This window comes from Lutra lutra, chromosome 8 (assembly GCF_902655055.1).
Source record: "Lutra lutra chromosome 8, mLutLut1.2, whole genome shotgun sequence".
Lineage (NCBI taxonomy): Eukaryota > Metazoa > Chordata > Mammalia > Carnivora > Mustelidae > Lutra > Lutra lutra.
The window spans coordinates 24,785,177-24,805,399 of record NC_062285.1 but is presented as its reverse complement, the minus strand read 5'-3'; the positions used below and the strand labels follow the sequence as shown (position 1 = coordinate 24,805,399).

The 20,223-nt window shown below is 39.9% G+C and overlaps 2 protein-coding genes across 2 annotated transcripts in view; both read left to right on the top strand.

The window, feature by feature from the left end:
- Positions 1-206: 206 nt before the first annotated feature.
- The window catches only part of HSPA14 (heat shock protein family A (Hsp70) member 14), a 40,206-nt gene continuing 20,189 nt past the window's right edge, over positions 207-20,223 (top strand). Inside the window, exons 1-10 of the mRNA XM_047742693.1 lie at positions 207-368; positions 1,637-1,717; positions 1,792-1,874; positions 10,226-10,274; positions 10,410-10,515; positions 11,356-11,446; positions 12,433-12,537; positions 13,626-13,787; positions 15,513-15,668; positions 18,044-18,146. Coding sequence (XP_047598649.1) covers positions 312-368; positions 1,637-1,717; positions 1,792-1,874; positions 10,226-10,274; positions 10,410-10,515; positions 11,356-11,446; positions 12,433-12,537; positions 13,626-13,787; positions 15,513-15,668; positions 18,044-18,146 — 993 coding nt within the window. The 5' untranslated portion in view covers positions 207-311. The remainder of the gene's footprint in view (positions 369-1,636; positions 1,718-1,791; positions 1,875-10,225; positions 10,275-10,409; positions 10,516-11,355; positions 11,447-12,432; positions 12,538-13,625; positions 13,788-15,512; positions 15,669-18,043; positions 18,147-20,223) is intronic.
- Positions 3,941-8,000, top strand: MSANTD7 (Myb/SANT DNA binding domain containing 7). The gene is made up of 2 exons (XM_047742701.1): positions 3,941-4,651; positions 5,168-8,000. The coding sequence occupies exons 1-2, from the start codon at positions 4,090-4,092 to the stop codon at positions 5,689-5,691; spliced, it is 1,086 nt and encodes a 361-aa protein (XP_047598657.1). The 5' UTR covers positions 3,941-4,089; the 3' UTR covers positions 5,692-8,000.

Sequence of the window (20,223 nt, the reverse complement as noted above, 5' to 3'; positions counted from 1 at the left end):
GGGGCGGAACGAAGACATCCCTTCCAGTCCCTCCCCGACTGGCGCGTGCGCAAGATCGCACACGCGTTGCGATTCTGGCAGGGCTAGCTAGGGTGGGAGGACGCAGTAAAGCTATTCGCCCGCAGTCGGAAAGGAAAGGCGAAACCTTCACGCTGATTGGTGGCGACGCGGGAGGCCGCGGCGGATGGACCGGACGCAGTGGGCGGGCGGGAACGTGAAGTTTCCGCGGTGCCTGATGGGGCTGTTCCGAGGCCCGAAGCTGTTGCCACAGGGAGACCACTCGTTACTGCTGCCGCCTTCTCTGCCGCCTCATGGCGGCCATCGGAGTTCACCTTGGCTGTACATCAGCCTGCGTGGCCGTCTATAAGGTGAGGGACTGGGGGAGCTGGGCTCCAGCCTGATGGCCCCCAGTTCTCCGGGTGCGGGGCAAGTCCTTTGGTTTCCTGTGGGGTTGTGAACAGCGTGTCGCCGGCCTAGGAATGTCTTGCGGAAAGGTATTATTGCGGGGAATCTGGAGCTGAAGGACCGGGCGGACCCGGCCTGGTCCTCCGCAGCTCCTCGGAAAAGGCTGCTGCGCGCTGGGTCCGGGAACGTCCGGGCTGTAAGGGGCCTGCAGGGGGGCGGTCCCGGGAACGTCAGGGCCTCTGGAGGCGCAGAGGGATCTCGGGGACGTCGTGGGCACTGGAGCCTCGGAGTCGGGCGGACCCGGGGACGTCAGGGCAGCAGGAGGCCTGGAGGGTCTCGGGGACAAGAGGGCCGCGGGAGGCCGGGAGAGGGGCGGTTCTGGAGACGTCAGGGCCTCAGGAGGCCGGGAGAGGTCTCGAGGACCTCGTGGGTGCTGGACGCCGGAAGAGGGGCGGTCCCGGGAAATGTCTGGGCTGCAGGGGGCCTGGGAGGTCTCGGGGATGTCAGAGCGGCAGGAGGCCCCGGAGGGGGATGGTCCCCGGGGACCGCAGGGCTGCTGCTGGCCGGGAGGTGGGCCTGAACATCCCGACCCGGAGGTTTTCAAAGGTTTGCCAGGAAAGGACCTGCTGGTCGAGATCTGGAACTGGAATTGATGATCCCGCGAAGCTCGTGAAGCGAGTTGGTGGTGCATGCTCTACTGACTTGACCTTTCTTGAATGAGGGGGCTTAACAAGGAACTGTAGTCCGCTTCTCAACAGTAGGGAGGTGGAAGGAACAATAATAATGAACTCCCCTGATATTAGTCTTGCATTTAAATGTCAAGTGATTTGGAAGGAAAAACCAAAGGGATTTAGTGTGCTACCTCATCATATGTAGAAAAAGGAAGAAAGATGTATTTGTCAGGAAAGAAAGAAAACTGGAAAGGGTGATATAAGTCTTATTATTGTATACAGGAAGGTTATTATGTTTGATCCAATTATTGACTAGAGCAGATTGAAAAAAATGAGGCAGTTGTTTGTGAAATGTTGACCTTATATAAAATCTAGGAAATTAATAATGGCAATTAAATCTGCAAGTTTAAAGTATTGATACAGTGGTTTTTTTTCCTACAGGTATGGCAATGTAAAACTGACCCGCATATGTCTGATGAGACTGTGTGTGTATGTGTCTGTGTGTCTATATCCCCCCCTTCAAAAGATTACTAATAGAGTTGTGTATTTTTTTTTTCCAGGATGGCCGGGCTGATGTGGTTGCAAATGATGCAGGTGACAGAGTTACTCCAGCTGTTGTTGCTTACACAGAAAATGAAGAGGTACTATTCTCCTCATGTTTGTGTTTTTGAAATAAGTAAAATTACATGCATTGTAATATGCTGTTCTTTTTCAGGTTGTTGGATTGGCAGCAAAACAGAGTAGAATAAGAAATATTTCAAATACAGTAATGAAAGTAAAGCAGATCCTTGGCAGAAGGTATGGAATAAAATAATACTTTTACATATGGAAATAAAATGTGTTCATACATTCTAAGCATAACTTGAAATGAAACTAGAAACATCAGTTTGGTTTTTTTGTTGCTTTTTATGATTGAATCATTTCAGAGATTATCCCAGTAGGCTCTTTCTTTTGATGATTAGTGTTGTATTTTCTCAGGGATGGGATTCACTCAGATACTTGTTTTTTTGCTCAGAGATCTGTTTTTACTGATAAATGCCAACGTTCGTATAGTTTGATAATGTTTCGTTTAGAAGTGGTAATTTGGACTTTTCATCTTTTTACATGACAGAGGGAACTTGAAAGATTTTGTGGGAATTTGAAGTCTATTCTGCACTGTAGCTGACTTTTGCAAAATTTGTTAAAATTGGTCATAATTTATATAGAAGCTATTGATTTTCTTTCTCAGGTCCTTTTGTGACACTTTCTGGGAACTAACTTTTCCAGTTGGCTTACACATTTAATCATTAGAGAAACAGCTTAATTAACATCTTAAGTAAGAATCAGGTTAATCATCTGTTGTATCTTTAATTAAAAGATTAAAGAGGCTTGCTTCTCCAGACTTCTGTCTCCTCAAATTATAGATTACCATAATAATTAGGGGTTTTCATTTTCACTGGAGTAGTAATACTTGATACAGTGTTTTTAAATTTTCAAAGTGCTTTCACATCTATTATTTAATCCTCTCAAATCCTTAAAAGATTGGTAAGGCAGGTTTTATTCCTCCCCATTTGTAGATGAGAAAATCAAGACACATAGAAATTATGGAATTGCTTGGTTAGTGAGGGGGGTGAGCTAGATAGGACTGCAGTTCAGGACTTCTAACTCTTAGCCCCAAGTTCATCTCCCCTTTCTGCTTTGTTCAGTTGAGAATTTAAGTATAAAAGCCCCATGTTGATCTTGGGATTTGGGGGTTATGGATAAATCTAATATTTATTTCTTTCATACATACAGATATTTTTTGTTATCCCTTACCTGTATTTAGTTTAATTGAACTTGATTTATTTTTTTCCTTAGGGTATTTGTGCAGTAAGTCAAAAATGATATTTTGGACAGAATTTAAATTTTTGTGATGATAAATATACTCCCCTCTCCATTTATGTGTTGACAAAATTGAGTATTGCACATATTGAAAATAAATCAATTGGTGTCAAAATTTGCAGGTTATAAAATCTCTAAAAAGCTCTAGATGGCTTTGAAGCTATATTGACTAAAAGAAGCCAACAGTATGGATTTTTTTCAATTAAACTTTTTATTTTGAGATCATTGTAAATTTACATACTGTTGTAAGAAATAATACAGAAAGACTCAACATATTACTGGATTTACCACTTCCTCTGGATGCTAATATCTTGGAAAACTAGAGTACAGCATCACAACCAGGATACTGACATTGATACAGTCAAAATACAGAACATTTCTGTAGATCTAGCTCCTGGTGGCCCTGTTGGATTTTGCTATTTTAGGGCAGATGATCAGAGTAATGATATGGTTGTGTTCTGCCATACCATGCAAAATCTTTGTATTGTCAGGAAGAAGTTAAGCTTAGTTTTCTGGCCCCCAAAGTTATCTTTTAACAAAGTGCCATGGTGATGGTCAGATGTAATATGTAACCACAGCAGACTGCTGAGGCCAAGGCTGGTAAAGGATGAGTGCTCTTCAGACCTGCTGTTCCACCATGGTCCTGCTGGCATTTCTCTAGAGCGAACTGTCTCTTGGCCCAGGTATTCCCACCTTAGCCTACTTACAAGACAGTGGTGATTTTTACAGATAGACACAGTTGTACCAGGTCTCAGCCTCAGAAGCACTCTCTCTTTTGTGGAGGAGTCGATCCCCTTTTACCAAGCCAGTAATGTCCTTTTGAGCTCTTGGTCCAGTACCTGTCCTGGGCGAACCCTCACAGTTGGGCTTTCTTGGTCTTGGCGTCCTGCCTGTTTGCACCCTACTCACAGGTAGCACCACCTAACTTGCTGCCACAGTTATCCTTACACCCTCCCTGTAACTCTCATTCCCCTATGGCCTTCCAGCCAGAAATGCGGTCCTTGGACCTGGCTTCTCAACAATTAGCCCCGAGAGGGAAGAATCGGCTGGCTCCTGGAAGTACACTGAGAGCACACAGAGCTTCCCCACACCTTCAGACTTGCACCTTGCAGCCCAGGAGCTTCCTGCAGCTAGCCTTCCTTCCCGGTCCACTATGGCCAGTTCCAATAGCAGTGCGGGCATCCGGTGGTCCCGGCAGGAGACGCGAACTCTTCTCTCCATACTAGGCGAGGCAGAGTATATCCAGCGCCTCCAGACTGTGCATCATAATGCGGATGTCTATCAGGCTGTGTCTAAGCGAATGCAGCAGGAAGGCTTCCGCCGCACCGAACGTCAGTGCCGCTCCAAGTTTAAAGTTCTGAAGGCGTTGTATTTAAAGGCGTACGTTGCCCATGCCACGAGTGTGGGTGATCCGCCGCACTGTCCATTTTATGATACGTTGGATCAGCTTCTCCGAAATCAGATAGTGACTGACCCAGACAACTTAATGGAGGATGCTGCTTGGGCCAAGCACTGTGATCAGAACCTAGTGGCCTCTGACACCCCAGGGGAGGAGGGCACCAGCCTTCTCAGAGCAAAAAGGACTCAGGCAGCAGATCATCAGCCTATCTTGAAAACAGTTAAGGAATCAGATGAGGATTGTCAACTGAGAATCAGTGACCAGATGCGAGAAACCAGTGACCTCGAGGACTCCTGGGATGAATCCTCGGGTGCAGGTAACTCCCAAGCATGTGAAGGATTGGGGTACCAGAGTCACTTGGTTCTAAACAGCAGCATATATTTGGATGGTGTTCTCTTCAACCTTGTCTCCATTTCTGACCCCTGCCCTCTGTTTTTTAAGCCTTCTCGTAAGGTAAGGGGCTCCAGGTCTTCAAAAGCAATGACCCTAGGTATATAAGGTATTAGATCTTTTGAAATGTGGAAAAAGTACTCTTTAGAACCAGACTCGATTTGGCATTATTTATAGTGGGTGCATAGGAACGTGAGAATTGAGATTGGGTTGGCGGCTACGTGGAAAGGGGTTCAAGAAGGCAGCGGGGTGGTTTTGGAGGGAAGATAACGGTCGGCAGAAGTGTCCAGACCAAGGCATTGAAATCTTCCCAACCCCTTGTGGAAAGAGGCCTTTCCAGGAACTACCACAGTGTTGTAATTGTCTCTGAGCTCCGCTGCTGGCTCCAAGCATTCCCTTCGCAGGAATGTCCTCTTTGCAACATTGTTGCTTTGTTTTTCAGGGTGCTCTCAAGGGACCCCCAGCTACAGCAGTTCCCACCACCTTTTCAGAGGTGCAGTTGCTCCCTGTCAGAGCAGCCCCATGACCAGACTGGGTGTGTCCAGTGAGCCCAGTCCCTGCGCCAGTACCAGCCGGAACACTCCTGGGGTGGCCTCCACACAGCGGCCTCCGGTCGTCTCCTCCAGAGTTCCTTTTGTTTCTGGTGGGGATAGGCCTTTGACCAGTGAGCCCCCTCCAAGGTGGGCGAGGCGAAGAAGGCGGTCAGTGGCCAGGACTATTGCAGCTGAGTTGGCAGAAAACAGGAGGTTGGCACGAGAACTTTCAAAGCGTGAGGAAGAAAAATTGGACAGGCTGATTGCTATTGGTGAGGAGGCCAGTGCTCAACAAGATACTGCCAACGAGCTCCGCAGGGATGCCGTGATCGCAGTCAGACGCTTGGCAACGGCAGTGGAAGAGGCCACCGGTGCTTTTCAGCTAGGGCTTGAAAAATTGCTTCAGAGGTTAATTTCAAATACCAAAAGTTAGGAGTTGATTGCAAAAGAGTCTCTTTCCTAAACTGGTAGAAGCCCAGGTCCCACACCTGCCTTTTGGTACCCTGGCTCCTTTTACAGGTCCTTCGGGAAAAAGAGCAGATGAACCATTAATACACAGGGTGGCAGGAAGATCCACACTAGTTGCTTTCCCCAAGCTTCTCCACTAATTGAAAGACCTCTCGGATGTGTGAGGAGCGGTCTCCTAGAAAACAGATGGAGCCGAGTCCAGAGCGCTAGTTAGCTGTGGCTTTCCCTCTGACGCGAGGCAGTTTAGTTTACCTCTACATCAGTTTCCTCATCTGTAAAATGGGGGCTAGGTAATAACTCCTGACCTGCCTACCTCACAGGGTTGTTGTGAGGATCAAATGGCTAATAGATGTGAAAGAGTTTGAAAGTTTAAAAGCACTACACACTATATACATGTAAGTTATTAATGCATCTGACCTTGGCTGAGGTAAGGCTAGGGTGAGGCACATTAGTTGACAAGATACAGAAGTACGGTATATACCATGACCTCATTGCTTGAATCTTTACTAGTTTAACTTGACTGATTCTTGTAAGATCTTCATTTTTTTAATTCCTCTGTGTAGCTCATTAGGCTAATATAGATATATGTATTTGTACCTTTATCTCTTAACGTTTTCACTGCTGTGTCTGTGACATACCTACGAGTAAGCACTCAGTGGTCAAACCATCATTCCCTCCATTTTACTAGTTCTTAGTGTCTTATCACTATAAAGATATAATTCAGAATGGACAGGGAGCCACAGTTGTGTGTTATGATTCATATTGATAATCTCTAATGAGGTATTGGCTGTTTTATAAAACATTAAATGTAAGTAAATTCTTTGCATTCCATATCCTTTGGGTCCCTTTATATGCATAATTACGTGCCTTTAGGTTGGGTATCATTTGAACAACATGTGGAAACAATTTAGAATCTGTTTTCCAAATGCTTTTAGCTAATTTTTGTTCTTTTCTGTTAGCCTTTTTTCTGTCTCACATGTTACAGAAAGCAAGCCCTGGAAAACTGTCCTAGGGAGCTTTGCAAAATCACTTTTTCTCATACTGTGTAAACAGACGTTCACCTTGTTAATGGCATATGGTGGAAGAGGACAGCTTTGGGAACAATTGAGGATGGTGTGGATAAAGACTGCCTGCAGAGTTAACTGCTTTTAAGCACAAAGCCCTCAACAGACACATCCCCTTCCCTCCCAAAGCATACATACTTCTCTAGGAGATATGAAGGTGTTGAGCCATACTCCAGTTTACTTCAGGAGGAATGCTGAATGCTGGCCATCATCAAACTAACTTAAAGCTTTTAAGTGGTTTAGTCAGGACTTTCAGGAGATACAAATAGGAGCCTTGGAATTTAAAAGGCTTTCCTCCAGTCTACAGGCTAAGAATAAATAAATAAACAAAACAAGTATAGGCATGTTTGAAGATATTTTGTTTTATATTTTGTAGGCTTGGGTGCTTACCTAAAAGCTGGCAATACAGATCCATAGAGAAATAGTCAAAACAATAGTGGGAATATGCCTGGAACCATGAATAGAGGGCAAGCGAGCAAGCTGTTCTGATGAGTGGGAGATGAATGTAGAAGGCAGCTGGTGTGGTAGAACACACTGGACTCCAGTTAGAACTGGGTTCTAACCCTGTCACAGTTTGTTATATCAGGCAGATGACTTGCCCTGTTTGTGCCTCAGTTTCTCTAAAAGGAGAGATTTGTACTAGATGACTTTTCTAGTACCTTCCAGTTCTAAAAAAAATTGACATAAGTGGCATAACAATAAAAGGCGAAGTGAAATTTTAATTGCAGTGTTTTCAGCTACGGCCACATACTGTATGTTTGAATTATTGGTAACAATTGTATTTTAAGGAAGCATTCTGTGATCTTAGTATTTATTAATATACTCCGCTTAAATAAGCATCACACATAGATTCCTTGCTTTAAAGAAGCATATACTAAGGCAGTGAGATGGGCATATATCTATACATGTGCATTTTCTCAAATCATTTTAGGCCTTTATATGGAGGGATGTGTGTCATTTATAACTGGATAACACTAATGTAGATATGTAGACTTTCTGGAAAAACAGGGCAGTACTTGAAGGAGAGTTAGGCCTGTATTAATCTATTAATTGTAGCAAGGTACATAGGCAGGGATTTATTTGAGATAAGAGAAGTGCTAAAGAACAAAAGTGGAGTAAAACTCGGAAGGTAGTATCGTGAAAATCTTTTGGGCGAAATAACCTTCACGTGAGAATAAAACTAAAGTGAAAATTCTTAATGAAATAAACAGAAAAAGAGGCGAAATGTTGTTAAGGGGAGGCCCCATGAGTGAGAACAAGCTCAGAAATCCTGCCTAAGCTCTAGGCCCAGCCATTCGTATCTGCCCGTCTTTTGGCAGGTCATTTTACCATTCTGTGACTCAGGTTCCTCGCCCACAGAGGGAGAAACGAATGACCCTCCTACCTACCTCACAGGAATGTCGTGAGGGCCAATTGAACAGATGAATGTAAAAACACTTTCAGACACAGAAGGCGCCGTGTTGTGACAGTAACGGGGAAGAAGACCCTGGGGCACCTTAGTGCTGCGCGTGCCAGGTCCGACGGCCTGCTGACGGTGCAAGAGACATTTAAGGAAGGACGAGGAGGAGAAAGTGGCGTTGCTTATAGAGGTGGTGATACAGTGGTGGGATTAACACTCGGCCACCTAAAGACCATGATGTAAATGAGGTGCTGTGTATGCCAACTTCCCACCGTCCTTTGTGTTTCTGTTAAGTGATTTAATCCTGATGTGGACAAATAAAGTTTTCACTTGTATGTACTTGTGGGTCAGTCCGCTGCTTTCTGGCGATATCCATGACCATGTGTTGTCACGTCCACACTCTGCTTTCTTTTTCTTTACCAGCTAATCCCCAGGGTCTCGCCTGTATCTGGCTCTAAGAGCTTTCTGTGCTTCCTGTCCTCACACGAGAAAGACCCTCTTTGCAGGGCAGTTGAGAAGTAATTTTCCATTTCTAAAAGTTCTTTAAATTCCATAATATAGGCTTTCCTGGCAAATTAACTTGTCTAACATAGCTCACAGATAGTTTACAGATAACAGGGTAAATTGTCCTGGTTGACTAAAATTCTCTTCTGAAGAAAACAGCTGTTAAGTGTCATGCTGAAATTACATTGGTGCAAAAAAATTACAATCGGTAGACTTCATCTTTTTTTCTTAATCTTAAAATAGTTGTCCAGGATGTAGTCTAAATACTGGATTATTGGATTTAGAGGAAGGAAGGGAGGGAGGACTGAGGTGAAAAGAATACTAAACTTCGTATTAAAGATCTGGATTCCAGTCCTTCTGCCATGAATTAACCCTGTGACTTAGGGCAAGCTCCTTACCTGTTTTCCTCTCTATCAAGTTTTAGGTAATAGAGAAGGAAGTATGAGGGATCTTCAAGTGTTCTAGACAGATTTCTGAGCTGCATGAGTCCATCAGAAACCCCTTTTGTCTTCCTCTTGTTTACACAGGTTAGGGTCCTCAGGTGTTCAGTAATGGCAGCAGATAGTCCCTATTCATTTCCAACTCCTCTTACTAAAACTGATCCCGTGGACGGAATAGCTATACCTTGGAAGAAGGGTTAACTGGAAGGGTTTACTTTAATTTCTAGATGAAATTAAGCGAAGGATGAGCAACTCCTATCACTGCTGAAAGGGGCAGGAGTACTTAAGTCCTTTACCTTCTTACTGGGAGGCAGTTGATAAAGTGCAAACAGCAGAAGACTGACTAGACAAGACCCCTTACTAGCTTATAAGTCACTGATTCCCTAAGGACCTCTTTTCTCTAAAAGAATACCTGCCGAATTAACCCCACTTAAGTGTTGTGAAGATCAAGTGAGGTAATAATAGGTAAGAACATTTCTGTAGTCTGCACAAATTGGTATTTTGCGCAACATTACACCCATTGTTACTTTTTTCATTTCCATACACATTTATTTACTACTTAATTTGTATGGGACATTATAGATCTATGTACCTGCAGGATATTGCTCCTTTCCATTTACAACGTGTGTACTTTTGCTCAGTTTTTTTGACGTTGCATGTTGATTCATCTTCAGAAGCCAAGAAACAAAGATGGTGCTAGGTGTTCTGGTTTGCCCTTACTTTGAAATATTTTCTTGCCCTTTTCATCTCCGGGATTGGGGCTTCAAGATCATAGCTGAGAGAGTATATGACATAAAATCACTGATACTATGAAAAATTACCCCGATTGTATAGCATCTGTTAATAGCAAGATCAGAACAAACAAGAGCTATTTACTTTCAGATGTAAAGATTAACACTTTAATAGAATCACTAACCATTATAAATACTATATCCATTTAATCCTATCCTCTATATCATGATTTGTTAATACTAGGCAACTTAATAATTGCTTGTATTTTTATATTTGTTTAGTGGTATGGAAAAATATAATCTTTAAATATTACACATCAACAATACTGATTCTAATATTTATCTTTATCTTTATGGACAGCTCTGATGATCCACAGGCTCAGAAATACATCAAGGAAAGTAAATGTTTAGTGAGTATGGTTCCATTATTACCTCTTTATTACACGAAGTAATTGCCAAAGTCATAACCTATAATATTATTTTGAAATTCTGTATTTTTATTAAAATTATTCCTCATCTAACACACTTAACAATTTCCTTGATAGGTCATTGAAAAAAATGGAAAGTTACGATACGAAGTAGATACCGGAGAAGGAACAAAGTTTATTAACCCAGAAGATGTTGCCAGACTGATATTTAGTAAGATGAAAGGTATTGAGCAAAAGATCTTTTAAAAGTTGACCTTAAAAAAAAGTTAGAGGTGTTTCTTGATCTGGAGAGAAGCAGGGTGATGGAACAGATGAAGGAGACCTAACACTAGATCTGTCTGGGCCACTACCCAGCCGCGTGTGACCTTGATTAATGACTTCCTTCCCCAACTTCAGTTGTCTTAGAAGTAACGTTATGGATGGGGCCAGGTTAGCATTTTCACAGCTTCTTAAAGTGAAGTGACCAAATAAGTTTGGTGAAGAATGAACATTTTATCTCAAGATTTAACTCAACATTTAGCTCAAGATTAACAGTGCTCCTTGAACAGGTATTTAGGCAGATGAAGCAGGTCTGGCTTACCACCACTTCTGACTAAGGCTTGAAGCTGAGTGGCATGCTGTGGAACAGTTGGGAAAATTCTGGAGTACAGTATTTATAAGGCTCACTTCAGCTCTGGAATTACCTTATAAATTTTTGGGATGGAAGGCAGCTTTTTAATGTGTTGAACTAATATGCTGCTTTTCTTTACACTCATGGATTAGCAGCTCATTCTTAATGGAACCAGGCTAATTTGGGAGAGAGTTGCCATTTTTTAAGCCTAAGAGCCAGGCTTTTTGGAAAGTACCTAGTTCCACGTCCACAAACTTCCAAAACCACAGAAAGTTCTGCACGATTTAAGAGAGCGAGGGAAGAAAACGAGTGTGGTGGGCAATCAGGTGAATTGGAAAGTCTTTACAGAGAGAAGGTCTTTGGCACAAATTAGTAAACTGCACAAAGTGTCGTGATTTTTTTTTTTTTTTTTTTTGGTCATTGGAATTTATTTTTATATTTTTTTATACACAGAAACAGCACATTCTGTACTGGGCTCAGATGCAAATGATGTAGTTATTACTGTTCCATTTGATTTTGGAGAAAAGCAAAAAAATGCTCTTGGGTAAGTTTATCTTATTTGTTTAACGGAAATATAGATTTCATATCATAACGTAGTAAAAGGTAAAATTGTATTTGAAAATACCTTTGGCGATAAAATTGTATTTGTAAATAGATGATTATAGTTACATATATAAATAATATGGTAGAAAGTCTAGTAATGATCATTAATATTTCCTGTCTTTTATGAAATGCCAAAAGAACATAAAATTAGATGTACCTTATTAATTGTTTCAATTGGAAATGTTTTTAATTACCAGGTTAAGTGGTTTACGTGGTAATTATATAAAATACACAGTTTTTTGCAATGAAAATATTTGTAATAATTTCTTCACCTTAGATCTTTACATCTAAGTTGAGGGGGCACCTGGGTAGCTCAGTCAGTTAAATGTCTGCGTTTGGCTCAGGTCATGATCCCGAGGTCCTGGGATTGAGCCCCACATCAGGCTCCCTGTTCCGCAAGGAATCTGCTTCTCCCTTTCCCTCTGCTCCACTTGCTCACTCTCTCTCTCTCTGTGTCAAATAAAAATAATCTTAAAAAAAAAAAAAGTTGGGTTTAGTTTTTAGTTTTTATGGGTCATTATTCAGGTATAATTGGCAACCATGCATGCCTTTGCCTTGAGGATAGAGTCTCATGTGGGACTTCAGCAAGCATCAGAGTTGCTTCTGGGACAGATAATTGCATTATTTACTTGAACTTGTGGGATGTTAAAACTGTGACCCTAAGTTAAAGAAACTGGAGAGTTCCAAAATGTATTATAAATTTGTTTATTAATTTATGTATCTTTATTAAGTTATAATTAATTACATTATTAATTAAATTAAATTTGTTTATTATTAATCTCTAAAGTTTATAAGCATGGGTATTTTTGAGAGCTTTCCTTTTCCTTCATATATGCACACGTTATTTTCTTTGTTAAGAAAATACTTGAACATGTTGTATTGATGAACATGTTGATATTAAATTTATTGAACGCAAATCATCCACAGGGAAGCAGCTAGAGCTGCTGGGTTTAATGTTTTGCGGTTAATCCATGAACCATCTGCAGCTCTTCTGGCTTATGGAATTGGACAAGACTGCCCCACCGGAAAAAGGTAAAAACCATATTTGCAGCTTTAAGGTTTTCAGTACAGAAAATATTTTAGATTACTACATTTATATCAGTAGGGATTATTATATAAATAAAGCCTTTATGAATAAAAAGATCCTGAAACTGCATTGGAGATTTTCAAATAGATGAGAAAGACGTCCTAGGAGAGCAGAGAAAGGACATAACGAGAGGGAAAACTGAGCTTTCCTATCCTTCTCTTATCACTCATGTTATCTTTATTGGAGAAAGCTTTGAAATTTACAAGCCCGACCAAAGTCTAGCTCAGGCTAGGGCACTGTTAATTTTTCCATCAATTCCAATTATTAAACATGTTTAGAAACTGAGTACTTTTACATACATTTTTCTTGGCAGGAGATGGGGAGAGTCTAGCATAAGATTTGAGATGTCTTTTAGTAATAAAATAGTAAGACATACTCCTAATTTAGTTGTCAAAACTTGTCTTAATAGAACGGACACGGGCACCTTTAGGGAGGGAGATTAAACAGATGTGCCAGTTTTCCCTAGTTGTTTCACCTTACTCATATTTCACAGCTAGAAAAACTAATATGTTTCAATCAGTACGAAAACAGTTTTAGGTGAACTAGATAATCATAGAATATCAGAAATCAGCTTCTAGTTTTACATATGTTTGATTTTTATAGAACGTGTTATTATAGTAGTTACTTAGTCAATATTAGCACATAAAATTTCTATATTTAATTCTCTTACGATTTGTTATAATCACAAATCTCTGCTTGGAAAGGTTAGTATCTTGCACTGTATATTAATTATACTGGAATTTAAAAAGAAAAGAAAATTTAGTATCTTGAACTCTGGTTACTCAGAAAAATCAAATTTTACTAGTACAACTAAGTAAAAACAAACTTTGGCTTTGAGTCAGAAGATATGGGTTATGGTTTCTAGGTTTAATTCAGCACTAAGTGATGACCATGGACAACTAAGTTGACTCGTGTGAGATTTTCAGTTTCCTTATTATGATTAGGGATTAAACTAAGTTAACTTCTAATGTCTAACCTACCTTTAAAACGGTGTGATTCTCTCATAACTTACTCAAGTTATGTTTCTTTTAAGCAATATTTTGGTGTTTAAACTTGGAGGAACATCCTTATCTGTCAGTGTCATGGAAGTGAACAGTGGAATATACCGTGTTCTTTCAACGAACACTGATGATAACATCGGAGGTACACATTTCACAGAAACCTTAGCACAGTACCTAGCTTCGGAGTTTCAGAGGTGAGTATTAATGGACTTGATGATGGTTTTTTTTTTTTTTTTTTTTAAGATTTTATTTATTTATTTGACAGACAGATATCACACTTCAGGCAGAGAGGCAGGCAGAAAGAGACGGAGAAGCAGGCTCCACGCTGTGCAGAGAGCCTGATGCGGGACTCAATCCCAGGATCATGACCTGAGCCAAAGGCAGAGGCTTTAACCCACTGAGCCACCCAGGCGCCCTTGATGATGTTTTGATTGAAGTTTCTCTTCAGGGTTTTTGTTTTGTTTTTTTCTGTTTTAAATTGCACTGCTTTGAAGGAGGACCTATTTTTCGTTTTTATTTTCCAGTGCGTTGGATATTTTTTCGTCAATGTTATCCTGTGCTCTCCCAACATTTGCAGGGAAGCAGAGGCCAAGTTGCGCAGCACAGTGTGCTCAGACTTTTCATTTAGTGCGAGGGCCCACCAGATGTTGAACAGTGTGACCTTGGGTCTCCAAGTTCAAATTCTTAATTCCTCAGGTGCTGCTATTATGTCTAGATAAAGGAGGGTACAGGCACTGAGGGCTCACTACCTTCTAAACAAATTTGAAAAGGTTAGAGCCGATAAAGAATACTTATGTCATGGTCACATCCTAGTGAATTAGTGTCTTTGGAGTGTTTATTTAATTACTAACCTACTGTCACAAGGAATATTTCAATTTTGTTCCTGGGTGTAATTATTCCATTCAAAATCATGAGCCAAATAAATAAAGCTTATATTTTAGACATTGCCACTCTTAAAAAAAAATTTTGGGGGGGTGCAAAAACAGTATTTTCATCAGTTTGACTAAACTGGGTAAAAAAACATCTTGAAAAAGAGGTAGCTTCTCACTTGTTTCGTAAAGACCTATACTGCTTTTTGTTATGAAGGTGCTTCAACTCCAGGGTAAGACGTTGTTCATTTGACTACCAGTTCCAGTTATTATACATGTTTAGAGACAGAGCCAAGTAATTTTAACAATTACCTTGTGTTGGGGATAGAGAAATGGTAATTTTACATATTTTATATGTGTCAAATTTCTTTAAAGAAGCCCTTTTAGAGGCACCTGGGTGGCTCAGTCAGTTAAGCATCTGCCTTCAGCTCAGGTCGTGATCCCAGAATCCTGGGATCGAACCCCATGATTGGTGGGGAAGCCTGCTTCTCTCTCTCACTCTCCCTGCTGGTGCGCTCTCTCTCGTGCTCTCTCTCTGTCGAATAAATAAATAAAATCTTAGGGGAAAAAAAAAAAACCCTTTTAGTTTTTTTGGGTTTTTTTTAGGGCTGGACCGATCATTTTATACCATTAAACTGTGATTGTGCTGCATTTATAAACGGAGAGAGATAGAAGACCTTGACCTGGTCACAATAGATCTCCGTCACCCTCTTGTTTATCGCTTCTGCCAAAAGATGGTAGCTACTCTACTTCTTCAAAGGACAGTCTGTTATTATGGTCACAGAATTTAGCAATTCCAAGTATCAAAAATACTCATTTCTTTTTCTTGAGGAGACTCTTAATTGCAAAGAATTTATTCAGACATTTTGAAGGGTTTTAAAGCTAGTTACTAAAATCTGATATTAATATGAATTTATTATATTGTTATACTAGTAGGCATTATCCAGATTTGAGTTTTTATAAATTCTAATGTATAGAATCTAATCATTAGAATTTATATATAAATGGCCTAGGAATTTTTAAGCTCCAAAGACTGTATTTTTTATTTAGATCCTTCAAACATGACGTGAGAGGGAATGCTCGAGCCATGATGAAGTTGATGAACAGTGCTGACATTGCAAAGCATTCTTTGTCAACCTTGGGAAGTGCCAATTGTTTCCTTGACTCACTGTATGAAGGTCAAGATTTTGACTGCAACGTGTCCAGGTAAAACTGAAATTCAAAAAACCTAAAAAATTCCAAAGACTTTTTTTTAGGTGTAATTTTCTCACTTAGGGCTTTTTGTTTGTTCTTTTGAGATTTATTAGCCATCGGTAAAGGAAGAGCTTTCGTCTTTATTCCAAGGTCGAGTTCTTGTTAGACTAAGTAACTGCTCCAAAGCTACTGACCTCAGTTGTGATTGCTTGCCCTGTTACCGACAGCTACGAAGAACAGTGTGTGAAAAAGGAATCCTAGATCTTTGAAAGAAAGGCTTGTTGTTGGTTAAGTTTATGTGAGCTGCACGTGTTTCAACGGTACTTAGTCAAACTAAATAGTTAACACAGTGTGGCAGGCTGTAGTCTAAGTAGTAATGTATATTAATTCATCAAATCCCCATAACAACCCAATGAGGTAAGTAGGATTCTTTTCTTTATTTTACACACAAGGAAGCAGAACCAGAGAAGTTTCATTCTTGCCCAGGATTACGGGGTAAGTATGTGTAATATTAGTGATGGACAGCAGTTCAAACGCCACAAGCTTGACTCCAGAGTTCATGCTCTCTGTCACCAAAGATTCATGTCTGTCTTCGTTTTATGGCCTCTGTCATCTGTTGTCAGCATTTTATTATTATTTTTTTAAAATATTTAATTTATTTATTTGACAGAGAGAGAGAGAACATCACAAGTAGGCAGAGAGGTAGGCAGAGAGAGAGGGGGAAGCAGGATCTCCGCCGAGCAGAGAGCCCAAAGCGGGACTTGTTCCCAGGACTCTGAGATCATGATCTGAGCCGAAGGCAGAGGTTTAACCCACTGAGCCACTCAGGCACCCCCGTTGTCAGCATTTTAAATTTTGTTAGTGTTTACTTAGTAACCACAGGTTTAATTTGCATAAAGTTGTTTTAAATTTCCTAATCTTTTACATAATCCAAAATGTTGGTTACAGGTGATTACACCTGTACTCAGAGAATCCAAAGGGAGGACATTGCCCTCTCATTTTGCCTTGCATATTATTAACGCTAATAATAGCTACCAGTGGTTCGCTGTTTAAACCTCCCAACAACCTAACAGGTGACTTGGAAACATAATAATAATTTCCAGGGGCGCCTGGGTGGCTCAGTGGGTTAAGCCGCTGCCTTCGGCTCAGGTCATGATCTCAGGGTCCTGGGATCGAGCCCCGCGTCGGGCTCTCTGCTCAGCAGGGAGCCTGCTTCCTCCTCTCTCTCTGCCTGCTTGTGATCTCTCTCTGTCAAATAAATAAATAAAATCTTTAAAAAAAAAAAAATAATAATAATAATAATAATTTCCAGAATTACAGTATTATTTTTAGGATTTTACTGACTATATTTGGTTAAATTCACTCTTCATTTGGTCCTTATAGTTTAGCTTATTTCCCAGGGCTTTCCTGAAGACTCTAGCTCTGTGTCCCCAATACAATAGATACTAGCCACCTATGGCTATTTAAATTGTAATTAATTAGAAATAAATAACATAAAAAATTCAATTCCTCAGCACTAGCCACAGTTCAAGTGCTCAATAGTCTCAGAAGCCTGGTGGCTCACAGAAAATTCTGTTAGCACTGCTAGCTCTTTTAAGAGAGATTTCAGACTATGACCCAAAAGATTGAAAGGTGTTAAATTGAAATCTCTTTGTGGGCAGAGTGTTGTGTATTTTTTCTGTTTCTAGAATTCCTAACTTAATGGTGAGTTTGTCCAAGTACTCAGTATATGCTTGCGTATTATTGCTTGGTTATCAGGAATGAAATAGAATTTGTAATTTTTCATTAAGGAAATTTTGCCTTTATCACAAAGATTTCAACTATAAGGTATGTATAGATAGTACAAATAATTTTAAAAATCAGTCATCTGCATTTAAGTTTAGTATGAAGTTACGGAATACATTTTTCATAATCATAGATCTTAAAATTATGTGTTAGCATTCAGGCTTCTCAGAGTAAGAGAACTAAACACGTACAGTGTAGTCTCAGATTATAAAGAAAAAATAATAAGAAATAATTTTTGAAACCTTTAATGTATAAAAATAGCGAAAGCTTCCAAATGGAGTTTGAATTTGAATCTATGGCTTTGCTGGAAATACCATACACTGAGTATTTATTTTTAGGTTTTTTTGAAAGCTTTTGCAAGTAAGCCATGGGTAAGAATCTTCTGAATTTGACATTGAATGTCTTCATACATTTGTAGGTGAATAACTTAGGTGTCCTCTCCCCACCATGGTATTACACTGTTAGGTGTTTAATATCTTGTTCTGATCATAAACCTATCTTTAAGAGAACCCTTATTCTAGGTTTGGGCATTACTCTTCACAAGAAAAATTGTCTTAATTGTACTAAGCCTTTTTTCTATGTCTTTTCCTGTGTGTATACAGAGCAAGATTTGAACTTATCTGTTCTCCACTTTTTAATAAATGTATAGAAGCAATCAGAGGACTCTTAGAACAAACTGGATTTACAGCAGATGATATCAACAAGGTAATACTTCTATATTTTTATTTTAGGAGTAGTATCAGTCTTGGAATTCAGCCCCTTGTATTGAAATAATATTTTTATTAATTTAAATGTTTTCTGAGATTGTGTTAAAGAATTAGGAAAATTGAATTTTTTAATACTGGCTCCTGTTTCCTAGCAAAAAAGAATAGTTTCTTTCCAGTATATTTTTTGAGATGTGAACAAAAGCTGATGGATACTTACATGTTTACTATGTGCAAAGCACTGTTTCTAAGTATTTCAGATGAATTAACTCATTGAATACTCACCAACAACTCTATGAGGCAGCTGCTTTTATCTGTCCCCATTTTATGAGTGAACACACCAAGGTACAGAAGAATGAGTAATTTCCTGGCAATCGTGTGGTTAGCAGTAGAGCCAGGATTTAACTCCCTGTAGGTCCCGAGTCTGCTCTTAACCGGTACACCATTCTGCTTCTCTTGGCTCATGTATCGAAGTATTTTGAGACTTTTCAAGAATATTCAAATTATTAATGTTTTCCTTTTTCCCCCCAAGATTATTTCTACTCCTTAAACTGTATATTTTTTTCATTGTTACAATAATCATAAGTAGTCATGAAAGAAAATTCAGGAAAAACCAAAAGGCAAGCACTTTACAAAATACAAATCAGTATTTTGTAACATTTCTAACTGATCCAATCTGTACATACAATTTTGAATTGTATTTTTTTTTTTTAAGATTTTATTTATTTATTTGACAGAGAGAGATCACAAGCAGGCAGAGAGGCAGGCAGAGAGAGAGGAGGAAGCAGGCTCCCCGCTGAGCAGAGAGCCCGATGCAGGGCTCGATCCCAGGACCCTGAGATCATGACCCGAGCCGAAGGCAGCAGCTTAACCCACTGAGCCACCCAGGCGCCCCTTGAATTGTATTTTTTTTTTTTTAAAGATTTTATTTATTTGTCAGAGAGAGAGGAGAGCGAGCGAGCACAGGCAGACAGAATGGCAGGCAGAGGCAGAGGGAGAAGCAGGCTCCCCGCCAAGCAAAGAGCCCGATGTGGGACTCGATCCCAGGACGCTGGGATCATGACCTGAGCCGAAGGCAGCTGCTTAACCGACTGAGCCACCCAGGCGTCCCTGAATTGTATTTTTTAATATAATATTATAACCAATTCCTTTCCCCATATTACTGTATAATGTTCTTAAACACAATTTAAAATGCATTCTTAGTGTCCTAGGAAAGGAAAGCCACCACAGATTATTTCATTCTGTTGTGTTCTATTGGGGACACTAAGTTGGGTTTCTCTCTCTACTAAACAGTGAAGCCCATCTTTGGACATCAGTTTTTACCCTATTTGGGATGGATTCCCATTGTAAAATTATTGGTTTGAAGAGTATAAATAGCATTAGACTATTTTTACCTTCAATTACTTTTTTCTTTTTTTAAGATTTAATTTATTTATTTGACAGAGACAGTGAGAGAGGGAACACAAGCAGTGGGATGGAAGAGGGAGAACCAGGCTTCTGCTGAACAGGGAGCCCAATGTGGGGCTCTATCCCAGGGCCCTCTGATCATAACCTGACCCAAAGACAGACACTTAATGACTGAGCCACCCAGACACCCCCTCTTCCATTACTTTCTAAAAGAGTTACACTAATACTATATCAGCAATACCTAAAGATATGCATTTTACCTTGCCAACTCTGAGTCTTATCATTCAAAGATAAATTTTCCATTAAATTGTTGGAAATTGATATTTTTGTATTTTATTGGTAGAGGATTAGCTCTTAAATATTTATTTAATCTTGTATTTCCTTCTGTGTAACTAATTATTTCATATTCTTTGACTATTTAATGATTTACATCTTAGTATTTAAAAAAATTTTTTTGTACAGATGTTTTACATTATCAGTATATTAACTGTAATTTACTGCAATCTTCTAAGGCATGTAGTTTACTGTTTACTTTTGGTCCTCTCAGGGAAGGGGAGGGTACTTGACATACAGAAATTTCCTGTATTTATTTAAATCTATTGGTCTGTCACTCTGATTTCTTTAGCTGCTTCTAAGTTTATAAATTCCATCTGTGTTCAGATGTATGACAG